The following is a 25,685-nucleotide window of genomic DNA, read 5'->3' on the forward strand; positions in this document are numbered from 1 at the left end:
ACCACAACATCCTTCTTTCCCGTGTCAGGGCGGCGGGGATCGAGGGGTCTGCCTTGGTCTGGTTGTCCTCCTTCCTGAGCGACCGCACCCAGGCGGTTCGCCTGGGTGACTTTACAGCGGACTTCCGGAAAGTCCAGTGCGGGGTTCCTCAAGGTTCATCTCTCTCCCCTCTTTTGTTTAATCTATATATCGCCCCTCTTATCTTCTCTCTCCAACAGAGGGAGGTCGCCGTATTTAACTATGCGGATGACCTCCAGCTGGTCTTTGATCTCTCCTCTCCTTCTGCTGTCCTCAACTTTCAAACTGTCATGCTTTACATCAGGGACTGGATGGGCCACAATCACCTCAAACTTAACCCAGACAAAACCGAGTTGGTTTTGACGGGCGGCTCATCCAGCCCCTGGTCCCCCCTTTGCTGGCCTCCCTCTCTCGGTTCTCCTCCTGTCCCCTCCTCCTCTGTTAAAACACTAGGCATCAAGCTCAATTCCCAACTCACCCTCCACTCCCAGGTTAGCTCTGTGGTATCTTCCTCTTTCCTTTCACTGCGTACTATCCGCAAGGTGTCCCGCTTCTTTACTTTTTCCGCTCTCAAACTTATTATTCTGGCCATGGTGGTGTCCCGCCTGGACTACGGGAACGCTCTGTATGCCGGTATTCCTGCATACAGTTTGCGCCGCCTACAACAGATCCAAAACCAGGCGGCCCGCCTAGCCTTCAACCTTCCCAAATTCCATCACTCCACCCCACTCCTGAAATCTCTCCACTGGCTCCCAGTGCGGGCTAGAATTCAATTCAAACTCGCATCCATCACTTTCCTGGCCCGATTGGACCTGGCACCTGCCTTCATCTCCTCTGAGATTGTTCCCTATGTCCCCTCTAGGGACCTACGTTCTTCTTCTCAGTCCCTCCTCATCATCCCTCGCTTCCGGAGAAAGAAGTGGGGCGGCTCCAAATTTGCCATTCTAGCACCAATCCTTTGGAATTCCCTTCCCCTTCATCTCCGTGCCATCACCCTCTATCCCCAATTCCGTAAAAGTCTTAAAACCTACCTATTCACTAAATCGTATGAATAAATGCCCATCCCTCTCTCCCTGCTCTTAACCCTCAGTCCCCTCTAGCTACAGCGCCAAGAAACCGCCGGTATACGTGCGCTTTATAAGTGCTTTTAAACTCAAACTCAAACTCAAACCAACGCTCGGGGGCACTGCTAAAGAAACATCTCTGGACCCAGTCAGACACCTGGGGGAAAACTCTAATGTAAGGAATCTACAACTAACGGTCTCTTTCAGATAGTTATATTTGGCTTATTGACCTGAACATCCATGGAAGAGGATGAGGGGTAAGTGGTTGTGATGCAGACAGAGGAGGCTTGGACTAAATACTTTTTTTGGAGTAGTATTTAAAGGTAAAGTGGAAAATCTAAGAGTATATAGATGTATATCTACACCTTGTTGTCTCAGTGATGTTAGTTGCGGAGAATGTAGAGGTGATGAAGCCAAGGGAATAATGGACCGGAATTCGGTGCACCTGGCTATTGATTTGGAAGTAGTTGAAGTTAATCTTAACCTTTGACATTGATGAAGACCTTGTATGACGTTTATACTGTATTTTCTTTGATGTTGAGTGGACCGACGGCGAGCTGTTATCAGTCTTAGACATTAAAGGTGCAGTTTCTAATGTTGGCAGTGTTTCAGTTGCTGCCATGCAAGTTATTGGCATCTTCATTAACTACAAGCGGCAAACATGTGTTGACAAACGAGGAGTACTCTGACAGAAATCTTGGCACAAGGGAGTTTCAAAAGTTCATGACGTGGTTTAGTAGATATTGAACCCACATGTGACAGAGAATAAGTAGGAGGAGCATCTCTTGACAGCAATACCTTGATCTGAAATGTTGAGAAAAAGGTCATTGATGTTTCAAAGTCAACCTCCTTTCTCTAGATCTCCCTTTGTGGGAGTCTTTGTCGGCAATAGACTGCTTCTCCAAGGGAGCATACGAAAATTATTTCTCCAGTCTTCTCTTTTTTCTTAATTTCTTCCTCCCCTTGTATGTTTTGCATGAGACCCCTAAGTTGGATGTCTTCTCGCTCCCTAGGCCTTTTAATTCATGTGACAATACTTTATAGTGAGAGCTTGGGAAACGCAGCATTCACACCATATGGGGGTCAGAAGTAGCTTTTTGCGGTTAATAAATCTAAGAGAAGTGCACCGGGTTCCACACAGGCAGGGCAGAATTTTTCTAGTGTTTATGACGATCAATGAATATCCTATAATGCAGAACTGTGCACCACTGTGGTTGCACACCATTTTACCGAGCTATACCCTAACAAGCTTCTAGGTGGCAGCGGAGAATAGGTGAGAGCTACTACACAGTGGACATGAATGCATATATTATTGTGTAGTTTACTTTACAAAATGAGGTTGTATTACCACAGCAAGAAACGTAGCTAAGTATTTATATGACACAATGTATACATATAACCCAAGAGACAGAGTAGCTATATGACAATGTTCTCAGTTCTCCTTACCCAAAGTTAATATACGCATCTGGAATAGTGCTTTTGGGAAATTTCAAAAGGAAAAAAGACAAGTATTATTTGTATACACACACATCTGTTTATTTAGTCTTACTTTAAACATACAACATATTTCCTTTTACAATAAAGGAATATTTTTTAATACGCAACTCTTTTATCAAAAGAAAATTTGCATTTACTGTATTGAGCACATCTAGGCAAAACAGGCTCACTTTCAAAATCATACTTTTACCAAGGACAATATACATTTTGTGCCTACATTGAACAATATTTATATTGCACAACACTCCTCTCATTCCCAGAAAACATCATGGAAATTTCTCAACCAGAAACGTTTTGACATAAAATATTTCAACTAACAGAAAATAAAAGCAAAAGCAAACCCTTTAGGTCTCAGAAGGCTACAGTATTTTACCTACTATCTGTAGTCCATTGCACCACTGTCAACCAGAGATAGCCATAAATAATAAAGAGCTTCCTTTGGTTTATTCAGCTATATTTTTCTTCATATTTAGATAACTTACTTTAAAAAGGATATGCGATTCAAGAGGAAACTATGAATAAATATTTCACTACTTTTATTTTATTATTTTTTGGTTCGGTTCACATGCCCTCTTCACAAGCCACCAGAGGAAAATAAAATGAAGGTAGATTTATAAAGAGCCCTAATAGCTATATTTTTTGCTCATCAACAGACCTATAATGCCCTATCTTGCATGCCATAGATTAAATAGAGGTTTTATAAAGAAAGTGTATATTTTAACAAACATTAAAATACTGAAGGAAAAACATTGTAAGTTTTAAAAGCATTTTTTTATAAACTAGAATGTACTATTCTTGTAAATCTCATCACATTTAGATGGGATATTTTTTATCTTCCATGAGCAATGTGTAGAAAAGAAGTGAAACGCAGCTATGGAGAGCCTAAAATTTGAGTTAATTAGATATGTAGTTGGTTCTCACCTTGTTGTGCAGTGTGTATGTTACCATGTTCCATATTCTCAGCATGGAGATGTGAATAAATGACTTTCAATTTCCAGACTTTAGTATTATTTGAGGTTTAGTGTTGTGAATTACAAATCAGTATAATAAGATTTCCCATTTCTATTAGGAAAGACAAAATAACAAATACCAAATATTGCAGCCTATTACACTAACCGATAAGGTAACCCGAAAAGTGATCTAGACTACAGTAGAGAAATGTATTGCAACTTTGTTTCAGATTTTAATAATGTTTAATGGACAGGTGCATCCTTTTAACCAGTATATGTCTGCTAACATAACACCCAAAGTTTGATCAATGGCATATGTACAAATTACATCATTGGAACCTGAAGAAAAATGTTCCATTGCTTAATTTGTGATAAACAACTGAACATGGTATGTTCATGAACTGTACATGAAAGGGATAGAGAACAAAAAAACACCAGATTTAATATAAATGGCATGCAATGAAGTGCCAGACAACAGTGTTATATGCAAATATATCTTTAAGGGCAGTGGGAGAATTCTATTGGATTGCAAATAACTATGGAGATAAAATTTGCAGTGTGAAAAGAGCAAATTGAAACAATTCTCAGATTTACTGACACAGCTGTAGAATAACCCAGTAGTAGAATGGCAAAGAACAAAGCAGATGCATTCTGTCATGGGGTGGAAATATCCAATCAATGGTGTAGATCTGAGTGTAAAGCATTTGGCGCAAATCTTCTTTCAAGTGCTTTGCACGCTTCTTTGCAATCTGCATCAATGTTTTATAATGGGATTGACATAAACCACATCATTAATCTACTATGTCTTCTTGATAAGCCAGAGGCATGTGTGATATACGAGAGCTCAAAAGGACAACATTTGAATTTTAGTGAGCAGAGTATTCAATTTATTAAGGTCTAAGAACAAGGAACATTACCATAAGCATGAAAAAAGGCATAGAAAGGCCAGGTGACTGTTTTTCGTAGGAGACGGTCCACTGAAAGAATGACCACACTGCAAAATGTGGTACACGTGTCATTAGTCCTGGAGGGCTTCTAAATTAATTTTGAAGCTAACCAACACAAATGTCAGTGACTGAGTGTGCAAAGGGACATTGTGTAACCAGTCAATTTTGTGCGTGAGAACAGTTTATAAATGTAGTTTTCTATGCTAGTTTTTAATGTTAGTAATTTTATTTAAACCATGCTCTACTATTTTTCTATTGTGGATAACACATTGAAATTATGGAATTTTGCCTTTTCAGAATGTATAAAGTAGAGAACAGTCTTACCCTCCTTATACTTTGTGCAATGCACATTTAAGTTCTCATTGTCATACAAGAGATTACAAAAAATCCTTAGAGAAGGCCACACACCTGGGCACATATACAACACCAAGGTCAGTGAATTTCCAAGAATGCTTTTAGCAGCTACAAATTCTTTCCTTTTAGACTGAAGCACTACACACTTAGATCACTTTATACGAACATGGCATTGTCTCACCGGTAAACACTGCCATAATGAATTAAAGTACTCCTACTCTCCTCAAATTATTTACATATCACTCACAGTGATTAATGAATATACACATCAAAACAGAAGAACTCCCCACCCCAAACTACACAAGATTTTGGCTGAATTTATAACACTAAAAAACGTAACACATAAGAAATGGCTAAAACACATGCAGAATTGTGAAACGTGTAATGGATTCAAGCATCTAATCAAAAACTACTGTTCATAATAGCTCCATATGTTGCACTATACCAACGCTCTAAATGGTGCTAATGTATTTTGACAATTTCAGTGAGTTTTTTGTTTTGAAGGAACACTGTCAATATCAGTATGAAGGGCCATTTACCAGTGGGTATTTATTTGCAAATATTGTGCTAACATGGAATGACTCAACTTCCATTTGCCTCATAGAAAACATCTGTGGTGACATGATCATCCCAAGACCCCAGAAAAGAAACTATTCCGTTTTATTCAGGCACAGTTCAGGAAATATTTTCCCTCATTTTCCGCACCCATTAGGGTAACATTTCTGGGTTTCTTTTTTATTGCAATGACGAACTGTGCTACTCTTATGTACAAGCTATTTCTCATGCTTCCTACTGTGTTAATTAAACCACAAACAAGCGAATAATGATGAATGTAGTCTTATTTGACACTGTTTTATTACATCATATTACATATACGATTGTCATGCATTTATGTCTACTCTTTAACATGAATAAATGCAGTATGCCAACACCTTGGTTACTACACAAACAGCTATATGCAAGCCTACCTTCTTAAGGCAAGTCCATAAAGATGAATTGCGCTGCACAATTCGAGCTCCATTTGAGTGCTTCATTCATTGAATGCAGACTGTACATTCTAATCTGAAATTCCACTAGGAATCTTCAAATGTGCAGTATTTATCTCCTTTCAGGAGTTTCATAGATTTGAACTTGGAGAGAGGTAGATAACCGCTGCCATGTGCCCAAGAGCACCAACATAGATTAATCACTTTGAATGTGTATGTTTTAAGAAAGATAGCAACCTTGAAAAATTACGTTTGGTATCTTTAAATAACCATTGTCTTTGCACAAACATACATTATTCTTTTTTTAAAAAAGTCAAAGAATGGTGACAGGACTAAAACAATGTAGACTAAGCTGCTGTTTCATTCCTGCTATTTGCCTTTCTCCAAGTAAAATTAGGATACAGTGCACTATTTTATAGCGAAAAATCGATCAGTAACTGTTACATGACAGTTCCCATACAGCTTTTTGGTCATTCGACAATTAACCTCTCAAAAATTCAGATTCTGCACAGAAACTTTACAACTTCAGAACCATACACCTGAGTGTTCTCTAACTAACTTTCAAAATAAAAAAGGAACAGAATACAACAACAATTTGCATAAGTGAACTACAACATGGGAACGCTTATCCAATTAACGAAATACTGAGTTTTTCGACTTGGTGAATATTTAATATTGCTCTTTCATGTTGTGAATCTATGGTGTGTGTGTACATTTTATAATTCACTGTTTGTTAATGCTGTTTTAATATTTTGTTTAAAAACTTTTCCTAACACCACTATGCAGAATATCAGGTGTTGTACAATACAATTTTAAATGAAATCTGAAATTAATATACAGAAAGGAGAACTAAGATAATTGCAAATACAACAAATTTTGATCAACCTGTTAACAGAACAGCCACTACATTAAAACAAAATATGAAATTTACACAATGGCCATTGTTTCAAACACTGAAAGCTTTGTAATAGTTCCAGCTCGCCTATAGATTTTCATGAATCATGTCCTACATACTATTTGGCAACATAGCACTAACTGGAAAACAAACAAAAAAACAAGGCTTTGAATTAGCCAAAAATAAGTTGCTCTTTATAGTTGTCGACTAGTTTTCTTAAGAGATGTCTAGAAAACTAGTGACTCTATGTATACAATTTGAACAGAAGATGGTAGCACATTTACATTTAGAGTGTGGGGTTATTTTAATGTCTGTAGTAATGTGTTAACATATTTGAAAGCTGAACAAATAGACGAGAATATCTAAACCCCCATTAACATTGATTGTATAGATACTGTCCCACAAACCTTTGTTTAGATATAAGCAAATAAAGCTAGGTTCTTTACCGTAGGCTGTTCAAAGATACTTTATGTACACAATATCAATAGTATGCACATGTGGATTCTCTATGATTCGCCCATGTTACGCAGATGTAAATCATATATTCTGTGTTGGTATGTGATTCCAGTTGATTTAAAAAATAAATAACATTGCTACATGAAGTTAGAGGTAACATCCAGGAAAGGTTCAATTTACTATTTAATAGCTTAAACCTGTCAGAAATGCTACATTGTGACTAAGTAAACCTACATATGCATAGCCCGGGTACATTTGCAGAAACACTAGGTCAGGTTCTTAAGTGTCTAGTTTTCCTCAGTACTTAGTAATGTGAATAGGCTTATCTACCCAGAGAAAATGGCAAGAACAGAAATGCCACTGTACAATGAAATACAAATGCCACACTCTAGATTAATCTCACAATTGTTAAAATCACAAGTCAAATGCCATTTCCATATATTAATTGGTTCCTCTGAGACGCGAACATCTAAAAAAATAAAATCTTCCTTAAAATTAAGGGATAACAAAAAAGAGTTTGAGTAAGCATTTTTGGTGATGTATAGGTTTGCTTGATGAAAGTGGTCTTCAGATCGTCTGTTTGCACCAGAGAATTTTCTTTTGTGTTATACACACAGAAAATGGGATAATCCTTTTCTAGCACACCACAGTATATTAAATGCCTTCATAGAATACTGACAAAACAGAGCGACAACTGAACACAGCAATGAGAAATCTTCCCTTTTTCTGAAAATGTTGCAGTTTTCACTTCTGAAATAAAGCTGTGATTTGCATTTGAAACTTCAATGCTCTGCATCCATTGCATCAAGATATTTTGATTCAATAATCCTGGGAAGCAGGTTATACCTATAAAGAAAAAAAGTGCTTAAGAAAAATATTCACACAATTCTTGCATATTTGGATATTTAGTCTCTAAATATATACTCTCATTCCGTCACTATGCCTTCAGTATTATCAACAATAAAACCTAGAAAAACATATCCGGGTCCTTTTAGTGCACAAAATATAGTGGCATAAAACATATTTAATAAGCAGAGGATCTAATTTCAGAGATATATCAAATACAAATTCCATCTGATAGCGAGCCAGGATTCAGTACGATTTCCTTCCCTCCAACTAATTTGCTTCCAAAGCACCTTACAAACAGAAGAATATATTTCCATAGTGACAACATGTCCATTTGCACATCAAAGGTAAATAGGTGGCAGTGGACTTGGAATTTCCCTTTGATGTAAGCAGTGTACACAGACTAGTGTTTACTATGTGTAGTTGCAGCAAACTGTATTTAAAAAGGAATTTTGCGTATTTTGCACATGGTTCCTTAAAATCGCAATCAAATTAGAGTCATCATGCTTGGAGCTGTGATTTCAGCGGTGTTTAAGTAGCCGAATTGTATGGACAGTTAGATTTCAGATGCCACACGTGAAAAGCAAACATTAAGTTTCAATTGTCATGTTTTTACAATGGACATTACCTTATTGTATTTATACAGTTATTTTTGCGTAATTTGCACATGTATCTGCCAATTACGGACATATGTCATATCATGCTGAAAGTTTGGGTAAGGGTGGCAGAAAACAGACGAACAGTCTGTTTTCTATTTTTTTTTTAACAGCACTCTGCACGTTACATTTTGAAGGGAAAGGGTGGCACGTCATGTGATCAAGGCCTTTTGTGGCTGAAACGCGTCATGGCGGCAGAGCACGACTGAAAATAAACAAAATCATTTGCACAAAATCAGAGGTGCCCGTTACCTTTATGATTCCAGAGGCAAGGGACGGGTGGAGAAAAGTAGTGAGATCATCCCCGTACCGGCTCAAGAACTGCCTCCTGATTAGATTAACCTGAAGTTCCAGAAGACATGGTTAAACATCGAGCCACCAAGCATGCTGATGATGATGGTATTCCACCGCCTCAGGACCCCCTGCCACCCGGCACCACAACCACAACAGAAAAATTAAGTATAATTCCATTTCTGTTATTTGCCCAAAAAGTGAGCCACAAAGGAGTGCTCCTTTGCAACTAATTCCTACCCACGGGCCCCACGCCATCGGCACCTTCTACTAATTAACCGCTCAAGGTCAAGAACCACCCGCACCCGTTCCATCCATGAACCCTGGTCTCGACCGTACTATCCCTGCTCCTCGCGCACGCATCAATTAGTTGTTTAAATTCTTATAATAATCAGGCAAACACCATTTTTTGTCCTGATGATGATCCCAGTAATTATGTAAATGGGATCGAAACGTCGTCGACCGCTCAAACACCGTGCACACAAACTATTTATATACCATGTGTAACGGCTGTGTCAGTTATCAAGCTTGTTTCATTGTTCTTATCGTACAACAAGCACTCCTTTGTTTTATCTGATTTTGTGTTTTGTTATTTTGTACTTCGACACCTTGTTTCACTTTTAAGCTATTGGATACAGGACTGTATCCCACTGAATATTGTTTGTTTTCTTTGATACCTAATAATAAGCTTGATTAAATCTTACTATACGGCTGGATAGAAAATCATATAAAGCTGATTCTGTTTTATATTCATTGTTTTGCTCTAATTTTCTTGCAACAAGGACCACTGTCCTCTTACAAAACTGTTACCCGAGGTCCTTGCTTACCTAACTGGATCCCCTTGTTCTTCTTTAAACGCCTCGGAAACTCCAACGCGCAGAACTGCTGACATTGCGCATTCGCTTCGGTGGCAAATAGATCTAACCAAGGTTCTCGCCACTGCTGAAAGAGACCTTGCACCACCTCCGAGTGAAGACGCCATTCGTGATCCAACATACACCTGGGGTTGAGTTTGTCTGCCCTGGTGTTCAGTGTACCCGCCAGGTGTTGAACCTCCAAGGAAATGCCTTGACGTTCCAGCCATTTCCAGAGACGTAGAGCCTCCTGACATAGAGTCCACGACCCCACCCGCCCTGCTTGTTGCAGTACCATATGGCGGTGGTGTTGTCCGTGAACACCTGCACCACTCTCCCCTTAACAGAGGGAAGGAATGCTTTCTGTGCCAGTAGGATCGCCCTGAGCTCCAAAAGATTGATATGGAGCTTGGACTCCACCGGAGACCAGAGGCCTCTGATCTCCGACTCTCCCAAGTGGCCTCCACATCCCAGGAGGGACGCATCCGTCACCAGTGTGTGCTTCGGTTGGGGAAGGGAAAGGGATCTGCCACTGGCCCATTCGCGATTCGTGAGCCACCAACGCAACTGCTGTGCAGTGCCCGCCGAGATCTGGACATGATCGGACAGGTTGCGCTGATGTTGTGCCCACTGGAACTTCAGGTCGCACTGCAGAGCCCGCATATGCCATCTGGCATGTGTCACCAGCAGGATGCAGGAGGCCATCAGGCCCAGATGCCGGAGGGTCATGCTGAGTGAAACCCGGGATATAGGCTGAAAGAGCGGTACCAGAGCCTGAATATCCCGGACTCGCTGTTTGGGAGGATAAACCCGAAACAGCTTCGAATCCAGAACCGCTCCGATGAAAGGGAGCTTCTGAGAAGGACTCAGATGCGACTTTGGCACGTTGATGGAGAACCCCAGCAAATGCAGGAGGTCGGCCGTAGTCTGAAGGTGGGTGACTACTGTCTGGGGCGAGCCTGCCTTCAACAACCAGTTGTCGCGGTAGGGGAAGACGGACACCCCTAACCTGCGCAGATGAGCTGCAACCACCGCCATCACTTTCGTGAACACCCGTGGGGCGCTGGTAAGGCCAAAGGGGAGCACAGCAAACTTAAAATGCTCCTGGCCGACCGTGAACCGCAGGTAACGCTGGTGGGCCGGCAGGATGGGAATGTGAAAATATGCGTCCTGCAAGTCCAACGCTACCATCCAGTCTCCAGGGTCGAGGGCAGCTAAGACCTGAGCCAGAGTCAGCATCTTGAACTTCTCCTTCTGGAGGAAGCGATTGACGTCCCGGAGGTCCAAGATAGGACGCAGACGCCCTTTGTCCTTCTTGGGGACCAGAAAGTAGTGGGAAGAACAACCACTCCCTACTTCCGGGCCAGGAACACACTCGATGGCCCCTTTGGCCAAGAGGGCCGTGACTTCCTGTCAGAGAAGAGCCAAGTGATTCCCCGACATGCATTGGCACCGAGGTGGCATGGCAGGAGGGGAGGACTGAAAGGGAAGGGAGTAACCGTGGCAGATTATCTGCAGCACCCATTTGTCTGATGTAATCTCACGCCAGTGAGGGAGGCGGTGGTGGATCCTGCCACCCACCGGCGTGGGGTGCTCCCGAAGCTCAGATTAGGAAGGTTTGGAGGCAGAAGCAGCGGGGGTGGAGGTGGACGGACCCGCATGCTGGTTCCCCGCCCCGCCCCAGCGGAAACCGTGACCCCTGCCGCGCTGGGGCTGTTTCTGCACAGGCTTAGTGGACAGGCGCGCCTGACTGCCTCTACCTTGGCCACGAAAGGAGCAAAAACCAAGAGAGGTTAAGCTCTTAGGAGAAAGGCCCAAGGACTTGGCCGTAGCCTGTGAATCCTTAAAGCGCTCCAGGGCACTGTCAGCCTTGTCGCCAAACAGGCGGGTGCCATCAAAGGGCATGTCCATGAACGAGCTTTGGACATCGGGCGAGTACCCTGTTGAACGCAACCAGGCATGACGTCGCAGCGCCACATTTGTAGAAATCGCCCTGCCCCATGAGTCAGCGGTGTCCATCCACACCGAATGGCGAATTTAGTCGCATCCTTACCCTCAGCAATTGCTTGAGAAAGGACAGTCTGCACCTCCCCAGGACACTGAGGTAACACCAGAGCAACGGCATCCCACACCGCGTATGAGAAGCGGCCCAAAAGACAGGCAGTGTTCTCAAGCGTAGGGTGAGTAGTCAAAGAGGCGGGGTCACCGGGTGCCGGTCGGTGGCGCCTGGCGACGTTTTTATCCACCGAGGCTCCGACAATGTAGACGCCGTCTGGAGCACCTCGGTGAGGAGGTTGGTCTTGAGGGCCACTGTGGGGAGGTCAAGATTGAGGGCCTTAGCCGCCAGACGGAGGACCAACATGTAGGAGGCACCTTCCTCCATCGTAGGCGGTCGAGGCGAACCCCGGGTCAGAGGAGACATCGAGGTTGCCTGCCTCCTCCAAGTCATCCACCCAATCCTGCTTGGAGTCACATTGCCGGGCAAGAGGGTCCTCGGACCCTTCCCAGTCTTCGTCTGCCTCTGGCGTAGAGGGAGCCGGTCGCGGCGGCAAAGCCGGAGCCGGCGAAGGGACGAACGGCGTCGAGAACGGCGCTGGCTCCCATTGCGGATCCCTGGCCGGAACAAAATGGTCCTGAAACTGGGGCAAGGGAGGAATAAATGGCACCCAGTGTGGCGCCGGAGCCGGCAACACCACACCTCGTGGTGCCAGGGCCGGAGCCACTGGCGCAGGATCCTGTGGCGCCAGGACAGGTGCTGGTGGTGGAGCCGCCGGGCCAACAGGATGTGGACACGAGAACGCGGGGCCCAAAGGTGCGCCGACGGGAGCCCGAGGCCTAAAAAGGCGATCCATGGTAGCAAGGAATTCTTGCACCTGTTCGGGAGTTGCCGACAGACCCGGTTTATGGCGGGTAGGCTGCGGGACTCCCAGGCTCCAGTGGAGCCACTGGGGCGAAGCCCCTGTCCCCCACGTCCGCCTCCGGGGAGCGACGGGGGGACGTCTGAGAGCGAACACGCTTCTTCGGCTTCTTTTTATGGCTTCACTTAACATAATCCAAAGGCGAAGACTTGGAGCCAGAGGAGCGACGGTTCCGGTCCCGCGAGCGGTCCCGGGAAGGGCCCCTAGACCCGGAGCGGCAGCATGACAAATGCCGGACCCCCAGCAACTTCCTACGCCGCTCCCGCAAGACCTTGGGGGGACATGGCCGAACAATCCCGGCAGTCGTGGCCAGTCTCCAGGCAGTAGAGGCAAACATTGTGGGGGTCCGCCACCAACATTCTGGCGACAGGCCCCACAGGACTTGAAGTCAGGCATCCCTACGTGCACCAGGAGAAAAGGGAGGAGACAAAGTCTCAAAATAGTAGTCAAAAAGTGACTAAGGTACGTGCTCAATCCGGATCTGCGCTTGCTGGCACGGAAAAAGAAAACTGACGTCAGTGCGCATGGGCGACGCCTAAGTACTCTCCGTGGCGTCATCTCTGCGCTTACGACGCCAGTGACGGACGCGGAGCCGCACGATGCCACCTACTGACGCGCAGGGGTACTGCTAAGCGAAGCTTTCCGGATCCAGTCTGACGCCTGGGGATATTCTAAGATAAGGAATCTATCACTAACGTGTCTCTTTCAGATATCCTTGCAACCAGGAAGTGGAGGTAAAATGACTGTTCTTGTACCCTGCACGCCAAGCTCTGGAACAGGTGCACGATAAGAGGGGCCAAACTCCTCCTTGTTCTCCACCTTCTCACGGACCACGTCACCAACTCGAGGTAGCCAGCCAACTACCGGAATCTGAAGTGCAGCATCAGTTGTGGAGGGCAAGTTTTCCTTTGCAACACTGTCTCGGGTTTCTTGTAGATTCTGTAACACAGCAGAATGATCCTCTACGTCAAAGAGTGCGGTGGCCGCTGCCATGTCTAGACCATCAAGGTCCGGGACAAACATTTTTATGCCAAAGAGCATTTCATACGGGGTTCGCCCACCCAGAGAGCTTCTAGGGAGATTATTAAGTGCACGTTGAACGCTATACAAATGGGCCAGCCAGTTCCTCCCTAGCTGTCAAGGATTGCTTTAAGTCACGGTTCATTCGTTCCACAACACTATTGCCCTCTGGCCGGTATGGAGACGAAAATTTGACTTGGACCCTCAAAGATCTCATGGCATTCTTGTATGCCTTAGAGGCGAACGCTGGACCCTGGTCCGAATAGAGAATACCACATGCAAAAATTCCCACAAAGACACGCAAATCCCTGATGACAGTTCGAGCATCAGCACTCCTTTGTGGCCAAACCCATAGAAAACGTGTTCACGAATCCACTGCAACTAAGATGTACTTATACGCAGTATCAGAGGAGAAAGGACCACAGTGATCCAAATAAACACACCCAAGTGGTGTATTAGATGTGTACAACAGTGTTTGAGGTGGACGCCCAGCAGTTGAAGGTTTAATCTGCTGGCAAATTTCACAAGTAAGGACATAATCACGAGTTTGTTTATACAATCTGCGACACCAGTATTGTTGTTGTAAGATCGTGACAGTCGCTGAAACGCCGGCATGGGCAGAAGCCATGCCTTCGTGAGCAGCTGTTATCAAAGCAAGTCTGCGGTCCGCGGTTGGGAATCAATCTGTCACCAACGTCGTCAATTCTAACATAGGGAACTTTATCGGGACTTAAATGATAAGAGTATTTATAAGGGAAGCCCCGAGGGTAATTATCACCCTTCTCTGTTGCAGCAATTGCTGCCGGGATGTCATCATCAATCTTACTTTTGGATCTTGTAAATGCTGCTACTAGATATGTTGCCACTGCTGTTTTTGCTACCTCGTCAGCTAAACTGTTGCCAACAGCGTGTACCCCGAAGCGCTGGAGACCAAGAGTGTGAATTACATTCACGAGCGGCAGACGTTGTTGAAGTTCTGCGACTCGAACCCAAAGCATTTTATGTTTGATTGTGCTACCTTTGGAATCACGATACTCATTTGAGACCAAAAGAATAAATTGTTGTTGAAGAACAAGTTACTTACCTTCGGTAACGATGTATCTGTAAGAAACATTAGTTAGTTAGATTCCTCACCTTAGAATATCCCCAGGCGTCAGACTGGATCCGGAAGATTTTTCGTCAGCAATACCCCTTGCGCGTCGCTAGGCGTCGTCTGCGGCTCCGCGTCCGTCGTCGGCGTCGTGCGCCGGAATGACGTCGTCAGAGTACTTAGACGCCGCCCTCGCGCGCTGACGTCAGTTCTTGTACATAGCTTTCCGCGCCAGGAACGCAGAGCCATGCAAAGACCGACACTGGTGCCAAAAATAAAATCTAGGGGCCTGAAAAGGATAACCTTAACCCTAGATGTCAGTTCGTAGAACGGGGAGGATGGGTGGGTCGGTGAGGAATCTAACTAACTAATGTTTCTTACAGATACATCGTTACCGAAGGTAAGTAACTTGTTCATCTGAAAGAAACACGTTAGTTAGATTCCTCACCTTAGAATAGATACCCAAGCAATACCATCCCCGGTGGTGGGTCTGCGAACCAAGATCACACCAGAAAGTCCTGGAGGACAGAACGGCCAAAGAAGCCATCCCTCCGGACTTGGCTGTCAAGGCAATAATGCCTGGCACACGTGTGTAGCGAAGCCCACGTCGCCGCCTGACAGATGTCCTGCAAAGGGACACCCCGTCCCAAAGCAGTAGTAGCCGCTGTGGCCCGAGTAGAGTGGGCGCGCAGCCCAACAGGAGGGTCCTTTTTTGCCAAGGAATAACAAATTTTGATGCACAAAACGACCCACCGAGAGATGGTCCGTTTGTGCACAGCTTTCCCCTTCTTAGCACCCACGTATCCAACGAAAAGTTGGTCGTCCACCCAGAACTGCTTTGTGCGGTCCAGATAAAAGGAGAGCGCACGTTTTGGGTCCAGACGGTGGAGCCTCTCTTCCTCTTTGGAAGGATGCGGAGGCGGAAAGAAGGTGGGCAAGGTGACAGACTGCCCAAGATGGAAGGGGGTCACCACTTTCGGAAGAAAGGAGGGACGAGGCCGAAGGACAACCTTGTCCGGATGAACAGAGAGAAAAGGAGGCTTTGATGATAAAGCCTGGAGCTCACTCACCCGTCTAGCCGAGGTGATGGCTACCAGAAAAGCAGTCTTAAGCGTCAGCAGACGAAAAGGACAATTATGAAGAGGCTCAAAGGGAGCGCACATTAGAAATGTGAGAACAAGATTCAAGTCCCACTGAGGCATTACAAAAGGGACAGGAGGTAACGTGTGAGTAATGCCTTTTAGGAAGCGTGTAACTACAGGGGACTTGAAAAGAGAAGGCTGATCAGGAAGCCGCAAGAAGGCAGAGATGGCAGCAAGAGAACCTTTCAAGGTGCCCAGGGCAGAGCCCTGCCGGGCCAAAGAAAGAAGAAAGAGAAGAACCTCAGAAAGAGGGGCGGAAAGGGGATCCACAGCCTTTGCTGTGCACCATGCCACAAATTTGTTCCACCGGCAGGCGTATACCGTCTTTGTGGAGGGACGCCTGGCTGCCAGAATGATATCACAGACTTCAGGAGGCAAGTCGAATGGCATCAACTGCCGCCGCTCAATCTCCACGCATGGAGGTGGAGGCTGGACAGGTTCGGGTGGAGGACCGTCCCCTGCTGCTGCGACAGAAGATCCTCCCGAAGGGGCAGACGTATCGGAGGATCGGTCAACATACTGAGTAGCTCGGGATACCAGTACCTTCGTGCCCAATCCGGAGCCACCAAGATGACTTGGGCCCGGTCGCGCTTGATCTTCTGCAGCACTCTGGGCAGAAGTGCCATAGGCGGAAAGGCGTACAACAGACCGCAACTTCACTCGCGACGAAAAGCATCGCCGAGCGAGTGCCTCCTTGGAAATTCCAACGCGCAGAACTGCTGACATTGCGCGTTCTCGTCGGTGGCGAATAGATCTAACCAAGGCTCTCCCCACTGCTGAAAGAGACCTTGCGCCACCTCGGAGTTCAGACGCCATTCGTGATCTATCATGCACCGGCGGCTGAGTTCGTCTGCTCTGGCGTTCAGAGAGCCCGCCAGATGTTGAACCACCAGGGTGACGCCCTGGTGTTCCAGCCATGTCCAGAGGCGCAGAGCCTCCTGACAAAGGGTCCACGACCCCACCCCGCCCTGTTTGTTGCAATACCACATGGCGGTGGTGTTGTCCGTGAACACCTGCACGACACTTCCCCGGACAGAGGGAAGGAAGGCTTTCAGTGCAAGCCGGATCGCTCTCAACTCCAACAGGTTGATGTGGAGACGAGACTCCGCCGGAGACCAGAGGCCTCGCCCATATGGCCACCCCATCCCAGGAGGGACGCATCCGTCACTACGACATGCTCCGGTTGGGGAAGGGAGAGGCTCTTGCCCTTGACCCAATCGTGGTCCGTGAGCCACCACTGCAACTGCTGTGCAGTGCCCTCCGAGATCAAGACATGGTCGGACAGGTTGCCGTGATGCTGGGCCCACTGAACCTTCAGGTCCCACTGCAGAGCCCGCATGCGCCGTCTGGCGTGATGCACTAGTAGGATGCAGGAGGCCATCAGCCCCAGAAGCCGCAACACTAGCCTGACCGAAACCCAGGATAGAGGCCGAAAGATGGGAATCGCGGCCTGAATATCCCGGACCCGCTGTTCCGGTGGATAGACCCGGAACTGCGCCGAATCGAGAACCGCTCCGATGAAGAGGAGCTTCTGAGAGGGACTCAGGTGTGACTTCGGCACGTTGATGGAAAATCCCAGCAAATGCAGGAGATCCGCCGTAGTCTGGAGGTGGGAGACGACTGCCTGGGGCGAGCCCGCCTTCAACAGCCAGTCGTCGAGATAGGGGAAGACTGGAACCCCTGATCTGCGCAGATGAGCTGCGACCACCGCCATCACTTTCGTGAACACCCGAGGGGCACTGGTGAGGCCGAAGGGGAGCACGGTAAACTGAAAGTGCTCTTGACCCACCGTGAACCGCAGGTAACGCCGGTGGGCCGGCAGGACGGGGATGTGGAAATATGCGTCCTGCAAGTCCAAACGCCACCATCCAGTCTCCAGGGTCTAGGGCAGCTATAACCTGAGCCAAAGTTAACATCTTGAACCTCTCCTTCCGGAGGAAGGCATTGACGTTCCGGAGGTCCAAGATAGGGCGGAGGCCCCCTTTGCCCTTCTTGGGAACCAGAAAGTAGTGGGAATAACAACCACGACCTACTTCTGGGCTCGGAACGCGCTCGACGGCCCCCTTGGCCAAGAGGGCCGAAACTTCCTTGTGGAGAAGATTCAAATGATCCCCCGAGATACGGTGGTGCTGCGGTGGCATGGCTGGAGGGGTCGTCTCGAAGGGGAGGGAGTAGCCCCTTCGGACGATTTGCAGCACCCACCTGTCCGATGTGATGGACCGCCAGTGGAGCAGGTGATGGCGAACTCTGCCGCCCACTGGCGTGGAATGGGCTTGAAAGCTCGGACTAGGAAGGCTTTGAGGCGGATGCTGCCGGGGTGGATGTGGGCTGACCGCGTCGTCCTCCAGAACCGCCTCGGCGGAAACCACGTCCGCGACCGCGCGCAGGTTGATTCTGCGGTTGGCGGCTAGGCGCACGTGAGGAGGCGCCCCTTCCTTGGCCACGAAAGGGGCGAAAGGCAGAAGTTTGCGACCGCGGGGCCGAGAGGCCCAAGTACTTGGCCGTAGCCCGGGAGTCCTTAAAGCGATTCAGCGCACTGTCCGCTTTCTCGCCGAAAAGGCGAGTGCCATCAAAGGGCATGTCCATGAGGGTGCTCTGGACATCGCCCGAAAAGGACGTGGACCGCAGCCAGGCATGACGTCTAAGCGCCACTGAGGTAGAAATCGCCCTACCCAGCGAGTCCGTAGTGTCAAGCCCACATCGGATAGCATGTCGCGCTGCATCCCTCCCATCGGCCAGAGCCTGGGTAAGTCGTGTCTGCACCTCCTCCAGACACAGGGGCAGCACGTCCTCCACCGCATCCCACAGAGAGTGGGAATAACGGTCCAAGAGACAGGCGGTGTTTAAAGACCGCAGACCCAAACTAAGGGAGGAGAACAGCTTTTTGCCGAACTGTTCCAGTCTCTTGGAATCCCGGTCCGGCGGAGCGGTCGGGAAGGAGGATTGGGAGGTAGAGGCCTGGATAACCAGTCTCTCGGGGGTAGGGTGTTGGGACAGAAAACTGGGGTCGCCCGGAGCAGGGCGGTGGCGCCTGGCGACGTTCCTGTCCACAGGAGGAACTGTGGAGGGCATGGACCAGGTGCCCTGCAGAACGTCAGTGAGGGCCTCATTGAATGGCAGCAGAGGCTCAGTGGAGCTTGCTGCAGACTGAAGCACCTCAGTGAGGACGTTAGTCCTCACAGCCACGGCAGGTAGCTCGAGCCCAAGGGCTGCGGCCGCCTTGCGCAGCACCACAGAGAAAGCAGCACCCTCCTCCGAAGCCACAGTCGGAGGAGAGATGAATCCAGTGTCTGGAGAGGTATCCAGACCACTGGCCTCCCCCAGTTCATCTGCCCAGTCCTGTGACAGTTGAGCCTGAGCGGCCATAGGATCCTCGGATCCCTCCCATTCGCCCCCATCATCCAATTCCTGGTATGCAGGAGGAAGGATCGGAGCCGGGCGATAGACAAAATGTGTCTCCAGCGGCGCCGAACGCGGCGTCCATCGACGCCGTAACGGCGCCGGGCCTGGACCGGGGCTCGACGTCGAGCGGAGTCGGCGTCGGAGGTGGTACCGGTGTCGACGCCGGCGGAGGAGGCGTGACTAGGTCGACCGGCGTCGGCGGGGACTCGGGAACGGGTCCCTCGGGCGCTTGCGGCGTCGAGGCCGGAGCCGGGGCCGGAGCCGCCGGCAGGCAAGGTTGCCCAGTCGGGTCTGCGGGGCCCGAAGGCGCGCCAGCGGGCGTCGACGGCGGGCCAGGCTCCTCATGGCCGCGAGGAAGGCACTGACTTCTGCCGGCGCCGCGTCAGTCCCAGGGACCGGCGGGTATGGGGACTTGCGCGGCGCCTGCGGCTCCGCTGGAGCCGCGGGGGTGGAACTACCCTGACCCTCGGCCGAGTCGCGCGACCGGCGAGGGGAGTCCGAAGAGCGGTGTCGCCTCTTGGACTTCTTGGAATGCTTCGACTTACCCGAAGACTTGGAGCCAGACGAGCGATGATGACGTCGGCTCCGCGACCGATCCTTGGACCTCCTCCTGGACCGGGATCGAGAGGGGCGCAGCTCGAGGAGCTTACGGGACCGCTCCCGTCTAGCCTTCGAGGTCAGGGCCTTGCAGTCCGAACACGACCACGCGTCGTGGTCGAGGCCCAAACAGTAAAGGCACCGGCGGTGATGATCCGTAACCGACATCAAGCGGTTGCAGTCAGCACAGGCTTTGAAACAAGGCATCCTACTGGCACCGGAGTCGGGACAAGATCAAAAAGGATCAAAAAACTTAGTCAAAAAAGACTAAAAGGGGTAGCTCTTCCGGATCTGCGCTTACTGGTGCGGAAAAAAGAAGAACTGACGTCAGCGCGCGAGGGCGGCGTCTAAGTACTCTGACGACGTCATTCCGGCGCACGACGCCGACGACGGACGCGGAGCTGCAGACGACGCCTAGCGACGCGCAAGGGGTATTGCGGACGAAAAATCTTCCGGATCCAGTCTGACGCCTGGGGATATTCTAAGGTGAGGAATCTAACTAAAGTGTTTCTTTCAGATGGGATCTGCGTTAGGATTTTTGGGGATGGGTATGATTTGACCCAGTTGGAGGGAGATGGGAACAAACCCTGCGGCCAGGGAAGAGTTAATAATGGTGGTCCTGAAAGGGGAAATGATATGTTTTAGGTCTAGGACACGGTTAGGGGGCAGAGGGTCTTTGGTGAGGGAGGAGGGTTTTAGCGGTGAAAATTAGGCCAGGAGGCATTGTTTTTGTTGCTGGGGGAGAGAAGGGTTGGGTTCAGGTGGGAAGGAACTGGACGAGAGATGGGCAGGCACAGGGGGGGGCGGGGGATTTAAAGGGGAAGGAGATTTGGGAGAAATGTCATAAGAAATTAATGTGTTAAGAGAAAGCGGATTTAAGATGAAGGATTGGTCAATTTTGGTGATTTTATCAGAGAAGAACGTAGCAATTTCTTCGCATTTCTCAATAGAGGCCGTCAACTTTTGGGGGGCAGAGAATGTTTGATTTTTGACGATGTTGAATAGTTCTCTATGTCTATTTTTGGCCCTATCAAGATGTGTGGAAGAAGGCGGACTTTTCATTGAGGATGTGTTTTTTGTAGTTGGACCTAGCAGATCGGAGGAGGGCTAGATGGGAGGGGTAAAGGTGTTGCTTCCACATTCTTTTAGAGTGTCTAAGGGAGCGTCTTTCGTTGTTGAGATCAGAGTTAAACCAGGATTTGGAAGGTATGTTTCTTTGGGTTCTAAGTTGGGGGGCGGGCACTTGGTCTAGATAGAGTAGGTCAAGGATAGATGTAGAGTGGTCGTTGAGCCACGTTTCCATAAGGAAGGCAATGTCAATATCACTGAGGATGGATTCAGCTATTTCCGTAGCATGCCGGGCAGCTGAGTGACAGTTAACTAGCACTAACATGCATGCAAGGGGTTTCAGGTTGTTTGAGGGTTGAGGGCATGATTGGATGGCAGAGAGTTGTGGTGGGGGTCTAGGGGAGAAGGGATTCTGCTCATCCCCAGGATCACGGGAATGGTAAAGCGGGGAGGGCATGATTGGATAGCAGTAAGTTGTGATGGAGGTCTAGGGTGGATGGTGGAGGAAGGGATTCTGCTCGTCCCCAGGGCCACGGGAATGGTAGGGTGGATAGTTAGTGAGGTAAGAGTTACAGAGGTCGAAGAGGACAGAGGGGAAGAGGTGGTTCGAGGCATGGGGGGGCCTATGGGAACGACAGTTGCAGCGGTGGACGGTTCTCCAATGTTGAAGCTTGGAGGAGTTTAGTGGGTCAAGGCTTGGGGAAGTTGCGTGGTTTTTGCGGATTTCAGAGGAGAGGGAGTTCAAATCTTTCCTTAGTTGAGAAAGTTCGGACGACACGTTCAGAACATTTCTGAGCTGGGAGAGATCAGAAGACAAGGAAAGGAGATAGTTTTCAATGTTAGATAGATTCTGAATTAAAAGAGGGATAGGGACTGGGGGAGGGAAGGTGTGTAGGAGAAGAGTAGGATCAGATTTGTCCGGTGAAAGTAGTCTGTGGAGTGTACGGGTTGGGAGGCGAGGGGGGGGGGGCGTGGGGTTGAGGCATTTTCAGGTTGGTGGATGAAGAAAGGACCGTGTGGTCAGAAAGGGAGTGCAACGAGTCGTAATCGGTGTTCTGAGGTGGTAAGGGGTCGAGAGAGGTAAATTGCATCCTGTTTAAGGGGGGGGGGAGGCAGTTAGGGCGAGGAGAAATTGGAACGGCAGTCTAATAATAGGAATTGCGGGGGAGGGAGCTGGGGGGAGGCAGTGAGGTAGGGGGTGTGCCTGGTGGTGGGTGGAGAATAGTCATTAAGGAGATAAAAGGTTTGGGAGGCTAAACAAGCTGTTGAGGTGTCCAGATGAGGGAGGGGTGCTATCAAAGGGGGGTTATTGGGGGATTGGTTTTGAAAGACATCATACGTAGTCGAAGTGTCTGTAGAGTGAGGGGTCGTGGACAAGGAAGGGGAGGGTGAGAGGGTGTCAGTCTGTTGGGTGGGTGAAGAGTTAGGAGGTGTGATGGATAGTAGGTAGAAAAGGTGCTGAAATGTTGTTCAAAGATGGAGAGGTGATTTTCAGAAGCTTGGATGAGAAGGTTACCGGATTTGAAAATGGAGATGTCTATTTCGCCGAGGAAAGCAGGAGAAGGGGAGGTGGACAATTTAAAACCATACTGGATTTTACATGATTTAGTGATGGGGAGGTGGTGGAGGAAGATGCTTTTCCATTTGGAGGGACGTTTGGAGTAAAAAATGTAATTGGTTTTTATTATGGAGGAGAGTCTAAGGTAGTTATCAACAAATAGAGTTTCATGGGGACCAATAAGTAATTTGTGTTTAACCCCTTCAGTGCCACGCCCTTTCCCCCTCCTGTGCCGGGCGTTGCATTAGTGGGTGGGGTTCATGACGAGATAGTCTCGTCATGGGCACAGCGCGACCGTGCTCCATGACGAGACTATCTCGTCATGGGCACAGAAGAGGTTAAAGTTTTCTTGGCGTTTTTGGAGAGATTAGAGGAATAGAGGATGGACCAAGAGTTTGGGCCATGTCTAGTGATGGGTGAGTCCTGTGGATTGAGTCTGAAGCCAGTTGTATTGCAGGGGTGTGTGAGAGGAGGCATGGTGAGGATTAAGGAGACTAGGTGAGGGGGAGGAAGGAAGGAGGGGAAGACTTGATATAGCTCGAAGAAAAGGTGGGAGGGTCAGGGTAAAAATGTAAATGTATGTGTCTTGTAAAGCGCACTGCTGCCCTGAGGCGTCCTGGCGCTGTAGACCGCTGGGGAACCCGTCCTGGCTATCCCTGTGAGATGGTCCCTCCAGGGTATCTCCAAGGTGAAACCAGGCATCCCCAGCGAATGTGGGGGGCCGTTGTGGAGATGAGGCAAGCTAATGCCCAGAGTTGCCGAGTGTGTTCCTGGTTAGAGTAGGTACCGAGGCGAGAATTATCGAGTCCGTTTTGACCCTGGTCCACGACCCTGCCGCATCGGGAATTAAACCCTGGTCCCTGGCCGATTCTCTGCTTACGGATCTGCCGCCTCTAACCAGTGAGCCACACCTCTCCAGAAGAAGAGGGGGCAGGTGAGAGATAAGAGCAGGAGCCAGTGGATGGGGAAGGGCCACGTTCGGGGGCAAGAGAAAAGGTATAAACAAAGAGGGACGCCTTGGCCCAGCAGGATGGTGATGTGAAAATACGCATCCTGCAGGTCCAGCACTGACGGCTAGTCTGCCTAGGAGATCAATTATAACCTCATTAAAGGGCGATAGGGGTTCAGAGGTAGAAGCCCCAGGCTGAAGCACTTCACTCAAGATTAGTCCTGACCTGCACGGAGGGCAACTACAGTCCAAGGACATCCGCCGCCCTCCTTACCACCTTGGCATAAGAAGCCCCCTCCCCCATAGCCACAGTTGGTCGAGAGAGCATGCCAGTATCTCGGGATGTGTCCAGTTCACTAGTTTCCTGGTGTTCCAAAGTGTCCACAGACCCTCCCAGTCTTCTCCCGTGCCTGAAAATTCCTTAAAATGACGAGGCAAATACATAAAACCTCTGGGTTCTACCGGCGCTGAGGTCGGCGTTGACCAACACCGGTTCGACTCAGAGTCGTCAGGGATAAGGATGAGGCTGGCACCGCCGGTGGGCGCAAGCGGCACTGAAGGCACCGACTTCAGGTCAGTCGCTGGGGAAGGTCGCATTGGAACGACTGGCATCTTCCCAGATCGGATCCATGAGGGCCCACCGGCAACGTGGCCGGAGCAGACTAAGCTGAATCCGATGGGGCCCCTTTCAACCCAACGGGGCCTGAAGGCTCACCAGAGGGGTCAGCCAGTTCAAATATGCAGCACATTGTCACAGAAAATTATTTTATTTGAGCGGGGTTCGCTTCGGCTCCTGGAAATGGAGGGAGGCGTGGAGTTGACCCTGGTTCCGGCTCTGCACCTCGTTCGCAAATGGACGATATTCGATGCGAAGATGAAGTTCATTTCTTGTGCCTCATCCTAGAGTGTCCCGAAGACCTCGAGTGGGAGGAAGAGGACTTGGGGTTCTGGGAGCGCTCCCGCATACTCCTCTTCTTCGATCAGGACCGGGATCTCCATGGAGTCTCGCTGGCTGGTGTCGACTTGCTCCCACAAGACCTTCAGAGCCATGGCCGATAGTCTGAGCATGACTTGGATTCGCGCTCCGGGCACCAAAGACATACAAGGCGGGGGGGGGGGGGGGGGGGGGGGGGATAAACAGTTACAGACATAGAACAGTGACATACTTTAATCCCGGTCTTCCTAGAAGTTATCCTCTACAGCTGGAATCAACACTTAACTGGCGCAGAAAGAAAAAAAACTGACGTTCGTGCACATGTGTCGGTAAACGCAAAGTCATAACTGATGCTAAAAAAGCAGACGTCACGCGGAGCCGAATGAAACCACCCGACGGCGTGTGCAAGTGGTACTGCTCACGCAAACGTTTCCAGAATCAGCCTGGGGAGTTCAAAGGTAAGGAATCTGCAGCCAGAAGTCAAACTCAGATACATCTGGTAAGTTACACAGAGGACAGACAAAAGAAGGTTTAGCAACACTGTACAATCAAGTATATGCGGAGATTCCTCCCAAGCCTGAGTAACTAGGAGGGCTGCTGCAGCTCATCAACTTTGCCTTAGTCACTAGGGGTAAACACACCAAGTTACTTTTTTAATCCCCTTTTTTCGGTACATCCCTGTGCCCTTACAAATGGTAGAGCTAACAAAGAGCAAATAAGTCTAACTCCCAAATAAATGAGGCAATGTGGCCTAAACAGAGAACATGTAATCTGTATAAAAAGTAAGCCTGATAAGCAAAGAGGTTCAGCTTATTAACTGAGCAGTAACGAACAAGTTACTTACCTTCAGTAAAATATATCTGTAAGAAACATAGGTTAGTTATAGATTCCTTACCTTAGAATTACCCCCAGGCTTCAGACTGGAGTCGGAAAGTTTTTCGTCAGCAGTACCCCTGCGCGTCGGAAGGTGTTGTCAGTCGACTCCGCATTCATCGCTGGCGTCGTGGTCGCCGGGATGACGTTGCGGTAGCTACATAGACGCCACCCTTGCGCGCTGTCAGTTCTGTACACAACTTTCCACGCCAGAAGTGCAGAGTCATGACCACTGGTGCACAAAACTAGGTCCCTGAAAGGACGTCCTTAACCCTACAAGTCAGTTCGCAGAACGGCGAGGATGGGTGTGGCGGTAAGGA

General features: G+C 48.6%; 1 protein-coding gene across 1 annotated transcript in view; it reads right to left on the minus strand.

The window, feature by feature from the left end:
- Positions 1 to 5,653: 5,653 nt before the first annotated feature.
- SLC4A11 (solute carrier family 4 member 11) overlaps positions 5,654 to 25,685 on the minus strand; it is a 1,034,103-nt gene continuing 1,014,071 nt past the window's right edge. Inside the window, exon 20 of the mRNA XM_085642688.1 lies at positions 5,654 to 8,013. Within this exon, the coding sequence (XP_085498814.1) occupies positions 7,950 to 8,013 (64 nt within the window). The 3' untranslated portion in view covers positions 5,654 to 7,949. The remainder of the gene's footprint in view (positions 8,014 to 25,685) is intronic.

The sequence above is a fragment of the Triturus cristatus genome, chromosome 2_2, assembly GCF_964204655.1.
Source record: "Triturus cristatus chromosome 2_2, aTriCri1.1, whole genome shotgun sequence".
NCBI classification, from domain to species: domain Eukaryota; kingdom Metazoa; phylum Chordata; class Amphibia; order Caudata; family Salamandridae; genus Triturus; species Triturus cristatus.